At 35.7% G+C, this 6,587-nt stretch overlaps 1 protein-coding gene and 1 non-coding gene across 2 annotated transcripts; one reads left to right on the top strand and one right to left on the bottom strand.

The window, feature by feature from the left end:
* LOC143869352 (sugar transporter ERD6-like 16) lies at positions 1-6,323 on the bottom strand. Its single transcript, XM_077376257.1, has 18 exons — positions 5,857-6,323; positions 4,848-4,910; positions 4,540-4,629; positions 4,390-4,449; positions 4,233-4,298; positions 3,885-3,950; positions 3,714-3,789; positions 3,485-3,549; positions 3,301-3,393; positions 3,124-3,204; positions 2,194-2,278; positions 2,069-2,115; positions 1,929-1,991; positions 1,791-1,850; positions 1,634-1,687; positions 1,420-1,479; positions 1,122-1,236; positions 1-247 (listed from the first exon to the last, which is right to left on the bottom strand). Exons 1-18 carry the CDS (start codon positions 6,037-6,039, stop codon positions 132-134), a joined length of 1,443 nt encoding a protein of 480 aa, XP_077232372.1. The 5' UTR covers positions 6,040-6,323; the 3' UTR covers positions 1-131.
* Positions 5,060-5,161, top strand: LOC143846212 (U6 spliceosomal RNA). The gene has a single exon (XR_013234699.1). It is a non-coding gene; the product is annotated as a U6 spliceosomal RNA (small nuclear RNA).
* Positions 6,324-6,587: the final 264 nt, after the last annotated feature.

Genomic DNA, 6,587 nt, shown 5'->3' with positions numbered 1-6,587 from the left:
TTCCAAAATTAATCAATCTTCATTTTGTTTATGGCTAACAGTTGATTTTTCTAATAATAAGTAAATGAGACTGGTAAAAATTAAAAAAGTGCTTTCATAACAAATAATTGTTTCACATTTTCTCTAGTTCTCTAGTAGTTCATGGAGGTCTGTATTTCTTCGAGAGTTCGCCCCTTAGTCTCTGGTACAATACTTGCAACGAATAAAATAGTGGCCGCGGAAACTCCAGCAAAGAGGAAAAAGGTACCTTAAACCAAACAAACATGTTAGCCTCCTAATCTTACTGTTAGAAGAATAACATCAGCCTGTTTGTTAGATTGTGTTTGGAAATCATTCTCCACCGCAATTCTTTTGTTTCTCTGGGCGGAGAATGAGAAAAACAAAAAAAAAATCATGTTAGGCAAACATGACCCATAAAGCCTGATTACTTAAATCCCGTCAAATTAGCGTGAGAGAATCAATTTTCCGCCCATTTTTTCAAAGTTGGCAGTTGCTTTGGGTGATTCTATTCCTCCCTTTTCTGCCCATTTATTTCGCGAGAATTAGAATCATTGCCAAACACACCCTTAACCCTTGGGCCCTCTTTTGAGAACCGATTGTGAGTCTAAAACTGATAATTGGACTCAAAATCATGTTTAGGCCGTCTTTGTTTTGCATCTTCTTGATGTAATGGCATTGATATATAAGCCTTATATTTGGATTACGGTAAATAAGGTTTTCTTTGTGATTTCTTGGTTGAGAATGAGAGTTTTGTAATCGTAAACCAAAATAGTGAAACTCTTCTCCTGTGGACATAGGCACACAGCCGAACCTATGTTATCTTGACGTTTTGTTGCATTCTAGGTCTGATCCTATTTGAGAAGGTATTTCTCGGTTTTCTACATTTTGAATTCTGAGAACCGTTTGTGAGTTCAAAAATGATTATTGGACTTAAATTTATAATTAATTTTGAGTCCAATAGTGTTTTGGACTCACAATCAATTCTCAAAATAAAAAAACAAACATTCCTTTAATTTTGAGTCCAATGACAATTTTGGGACTCACAACCTGTTCTCAAAGTTCAAAACAAACAGGGCATTATATTATTGTGAATAGATTTGAGTAACATTAATTTTCTTCACCTGCTGAGCTCCAACTCATGAGATAGTTGAAAGTGTATGAAACCACCCAAGCCCCAAACCAATTCACCATAGTAACCAAACTTCCAGCTGTTCCCTTTATGTTTATTGGGAATATCTGCAACAATAGCAATTTCCAAATTTCACCCCCACCACATTTTATTTCTCTTTTTCTTGAAACATACAGAAAGGAAGGGAAAATATAGTCATTTGTAGAATAAGACAAACAAAAAAGGGTGAAAATGCTGAAAAAAGTAGGTGGAAATATCATTTCCCAAGTGGGTTCTGTAAAATCTCCTACCTCAGACATTATAACCCAAGGAACTGCTCCCATTCCTATTGAGAATGATCCTATGTACACCTAAAAACAAGGAAGAAAAAATTAGAATTCAAATTGGGGATTTTGTAAAAAATTAAAACTTTTCAACCAATAGTTACATAATAGCATGCAATCCTTGACACACACACACGCAAGCACGTGCGTGCGCCCACACACACACACACACTTTGCTTACCAATATGCCAGCTAGAGCTAGTATTGGGACCCATTCCATCAACAATTCATGGCCCTAAGTTGTAGAAGAATAATGTTAATATATTAAAAAATATGAGGGGAAATAGTAGGAAACAAAGCTATTTCTTTTGAATATTATAAGAAAATTTTATAATTACCTTCATATAGAATGAAATTCCAGTTAAAAAGCACCCCAGGCATGTTCCTGTTGCAGACATCTGAAATGAAAACAAAGGCCTTATTCATGGAGGACTCTTGTGGTATGGACTGTAAAAGCTATTATTTTTGCTACCTACCAATAGAAGAGGTCTCCTTCCACTTTTATCCATTAAGGTAGCACCCAATGCAGTTATTGGAATCTACAAGATAGTTAAAAGTAGATGGAAATTAAGACACTTCATCTAAAAAGTTCAAGAAAATTTGGAGAGGTGAATACCTGAATGCATGCCCATGAAATAGTTCCTACATTTCCTGAAGTAAATCCTGAGATGACAAGTAGACAATAAGCATTTGTTTTCATTTTAATTGTTCAAGGATACTATTCATGCAAGGTATTTGTACCTGCTGTCATAAAAATTTCGCTCACATAAAATGAGAACCCGTTAATCCCCCCGAATTGTTGAAATGCCATTAATCCAACTCCAACCTGAACATCAAAAGTAGAATCGTAGAAAGAACTTTCGAGTGATTCATCACGTACTCTAATGGAGTCTTAAATTATAAAATGTTAAATAACGCAAATATCCAACAGCTTAAGCTTTTGGAGTTACTTGTTGTTTCACATGGTAACATAGCAAAGGTCATGGGTTCAAAACTCCTTGATATTAAACAACCCAAAAGAGGGGGCCACATGTAGGCCAACCCTAAAAAGAGGGGCCACATGTGAGGGGAGTGTTAAAGTACAAAATGTTAAATAATGGCATCTCCAATAGCTTAAGCTTTTGAAGTTATTGGTTGTTTCACAAAAACATGGTGCCAAGGTACATACATATAGTATGCACTTTGAACATCATTAATGTTCACCTGCATGTACTTTGAACAATGTTTCCTTAAAAAAGTACTCTCTTATATCTTATATCACTGGATTTTTGTACTAGAAATAAGAGCATAAAATATTAGCATAGGAGCAATGCTGGTTCTAAGTGTAAGCAATATTCTAGGTGTAAGCAATAAGAAATAAGATATTATAAATTTATGGAGTGTTAATTATTAGAGCGCTAACTGAAATGATTAATTAAAGAAATGTCTAACTTTTTGTAAAATTACAATAGGAGTGATTGTGAATGTAAACACAGATCAAATCACAAAAGTACTAACGCAAATAAATCTGAAATACAAAACATAACAATATTTGCATGGTTTGGCAATGCGCCAATGTCCATGAAGGAGATGAGAACCTTAAATTGTAACTGCTTCGCATAACCATAAAACAAATCTCCTCATCTCTCAAAAGGTATAGTGCTAAGTTGTTTAGGTAAGAATATTTCTTACAATTAATGACCGAGCATATTTCTTTTGAAACAAGTCCTGAATTCCCGCCTTTGGAAGGTTATGAAGAGTTTCAATATAATCCTGAATAAAAGCATTACCCATCATCACCAATCAAAGTTCTAATTCCAAAAACATCGCATCCTCAAGTATATTTATATTATAGTTAGAAATAAGAACTTGTATTTCGGCCGCTTCTTGATAAATATCAGCATCCTGGCCTCGGAGCCTCTGTAATGCAACTTCAAACTCCTCCTTCTTGCCAAGCTTTGCCTACAATGCATTGTGTAATCACAATTTATGCATTCTCTTCTGTGTTTTCATAGAACATGAATAATAAACCATCTTAAAATTAATATCTTACCAGCCATCTTGGGGATTCAGGAATGAAGAAGAGACCCAAAAGTAAAATCAAACAGGGTATAAGTCCTGCAGGTAAATCCCAAAATCAGTTCCCCCGTACTAGTGTCCTTTCAACAGAGATTTTTTTTCCATTTCTTACCCATCTCTTACTCTCTAATTTACTTATTATTATCTTTAAAATCTTCTCCAAGATAGCTTAAGAATACTTCAAGTACTATATTAGAAATTACCAGTTAGTGCCAATGTGCGCCATGTTACAATTGTCCCTACTATGAAGGCAACAGATGCTCCACAACAAATCATGAGCTGTGGGATAAGTGAACAATGAACTGATGTGATTTTTCCTTTCAGTGAATTACTAAGTAGGTTCTTGGTTTATCATAAAATTGATCATCTTCTACCTGATTTACTGTTGTTAGCCCTCCTCGAAGATTCTTGGGCGTTATTTCAGCTATGAATACTGGTACCTATTCATTACTGAGCTCATATAAGTAAAGGAGTACTGAAAGTTTCACAGGAACATGGCAGAGTCCAATATACATTTAGTAAGGCTCCGTTTCGTAAAGTGAGTAAGGCTCCGTTTCGTAAAGTGGGCATAAAATAAATTTTACGCCCGTTTTTAAATTGGAAAAATGAGTGTAAAATTTGTTTTACGCCCATTTTATGTTGAAATAAATGGAGCCTAAATAGTCTTTTGTGACTTCTAATACTACATTTGGGTAAGTAATAAACTAAAAACAAAGGCGTACCACATAAGAAAGAATGCCAACTCCATAGCCCATGGAAAACCTTCCAATGTCAAGGGACAAAGCGCCCTTCAAAAAATCAATGTAGATAGTCATATGAAAATTTTAGTATTTTATTCGCGTTTCGAGCATCTAGATTGAAGTAGAGGAACTGACAAACCTTAGAAAAATAAATGTCAAGCCATGCTGCAATGCAGAAAACTGCAGAAATTCTCATTGCCTGCTTTCATTAAACAAACCAAATTAAAAGGATAAATAATGCTAGAACAAATGGGTAGTGCTCAAATCTGATATCACTGTGAGCTCTTACCCCTTTTCGACCAATGAAATCGGCAATGTGCCCACTTGTGAGAGCGCCGATCATCGCACCAATGTTTAATATTGATCCAAAAACTGAGTACTGCATAACATCAAGAAGGGAAGAACATTGAGTTGAATGTTTGCACACATCTCAAGCATGTTTTATGCCCTGTTTGCTTTGGATTTTGTGAACAGATTGTGAGACCAAAACTAATTATTGTACAAATTTATGTTTAAATTTGAGTCCAATAATCAATTTTGTATGCTGAAGTACAATTAGAGAAAATAAACGCGTAGTGAAAAACGCGATAAACAAACCTCGGATAGAGATAGACCGAGATCATCCATGATACCAATCTGAGTCGGCCCGGAATAGCCCACCTGCAAAACCCACAAGTTGTAGGCAGCAAAATAATTTGATTCCAGAAAATTCATAGTAACATAATCTCATTCTACAAACTATATTTGGACACGGGGCGATTGGATTAACTTGATTTTGATTTGGTTGAGTTGGAAAAACTCATTTGGAATCTCTTCAGAGAATCTGATAAAAATGGAACGATACAGAGAAGATTAATATGGCCCCTGGCGCAAGGATGACACGCACAAATCGAGAAATGGTCCAAATTTTATGTTTCAAAAAAAAAAAAAAAAAAACTCATTTGGATTGACAGGATCGCCAAGTCAAATTAGAGTGTCACTTACCATGAAAGGTTAAGTGTTGCCTGAATGAATTCTTAGACTCTGCTGACTCCAACTTACTGGGCACAGACAGAGGTATGAGACATGAGTAGTTTTGAGTCAACAAGTCTGTCTAACTCGGTCTAATAACCCGGTGAGTTAAGTACTATAAGTGTTTGAACCACAAAGTAAGGATGGATTTTAAGGATTTTCCTTTTTCTTTAAACATCAAATGGAGGCTTTGGACCCTTTTTGACCTTTTGGGTTGTTCACCACGGGGATAAAAATCCATGTATAAACTGCTCCTAAGATTGTCTATCCTAATTGGAAAAGTTTATCTCTAATTTAACTTGTCACCCTCTTCACCAATTTTGTTCTGATAATATGTTATTCAAGACCAAACATGATGTAAACAGAGGATAACAAGCCTATCCAAGGATAAAATTGACCCCGGCTTGCTATCCCCATAGTGAACAGTGTCCTTCAGGCCCATTTTGGCTACAATTTGGAGTAAACTACAATCTGAAAAGGCTTTTTAGATTGCTATTTCTTCAAATTGCAGCCAAGATTCAATTGGGTGTAAGGATGTTGAACACTCAAACTGATCATTAGAGCTTCAGGAAATCATTAAATGTTGATTACTTACACATGATCCGAATTCGAAGGACCCACAAACAGCGACGAATGTGCTGAGCAAAACAACCGATATAGATCCTTTGCTGTTGCCATCATTTTCAGTGGCAGAGATTTTTCCATGATTGATGAGTGGCTCTGTAATCTTATCTTGCCTAAAACTTTCCTCACTTTCTACATCTTGGTTACTACTCATATCTATCAATCTATCTATAAAAAACACAACAAAGAGAAGAGAAGACAGATATGAAGGCAAATCCAAGACTAGTGTTGTCTTCTCCTCACATTAGCAGTCGATGAGTCCCACGAACATATAGGCAAAGGGCTGTTTATATTAATGTGTTGATGTTAGAAAAATAACAGAGGGAGAGAGAGGGAATGTAGAAGATAGCTGTTACTTATGTGGCTCCTACAGTGACTAACTAAAAGTTAAGGAACAAATGGAATATAAATTAGAGTAAGTAATGTTATTATAGAGAAAAACACGTGGTTTCGTTGAATGATTACGCTTGTTGTTTGTTTGTTTGTTTGTTTATTAATGAGGATTTCCAGTTCGACCACTATGCTATTTTCACTACAAAAGACAAAGAACAAGACCAAAACTCATACAACCCATGCACCCATCTCTCTCTCTCTCTCTCTCCCCAGCACACACCCACAAACATATTTCGGGTGGGTTCTTTTTCCATATGTTGATGCTTGTACATAGATACTGACACACACACATGCAAAAACAAAAAAAGA

The sequence above is a fragment of the Tasmannia lanceolata genome, unplaced genomic scaffold, assembly GCF_043159265.1.
Source record: "Tasmannia lanceolata isolate RefF3 unplaced genomic scaffold, GAP_Taslan_0.1 ptg000002l, whole genome shotgun sequence".
Classification (NCBI taxonomy): Eukaryota; Viridiplantae; Streptophyta; class Magnoliopsida; order Canellales; family Winteraceae; genus Tasmannia; species Tasmannia lanceolata.
This window is presented reverse-complemented; position numbering and strand designations above follow the sequence as displayed.

Excerpts from the sequence above, each read along its gene's own strand:
- LOC143869352 (XM_077376257.1), bottom strand. The coding sequence starts at position 6,039 with ATGAGTAGTAACCAAGATGTAGAAAGTGAGGAAAGTTTTAGGCAAGAT. Across the intron at positions 3,550-3,713 it reads GCGCACATTGGCACTAACTG|GACTTATACCCTGTTTGATT; the intron begins GTAATTTCTAAT and ends ATTTACCTGCAG. Across the intron at positions 3,205-3,300 it reads AAGAAGCGGCCGAAATACAA|GATTATATTGAAACTCTTCA; the intron begins GTTCTTATTTCT and ends GCTTTTATTCAG.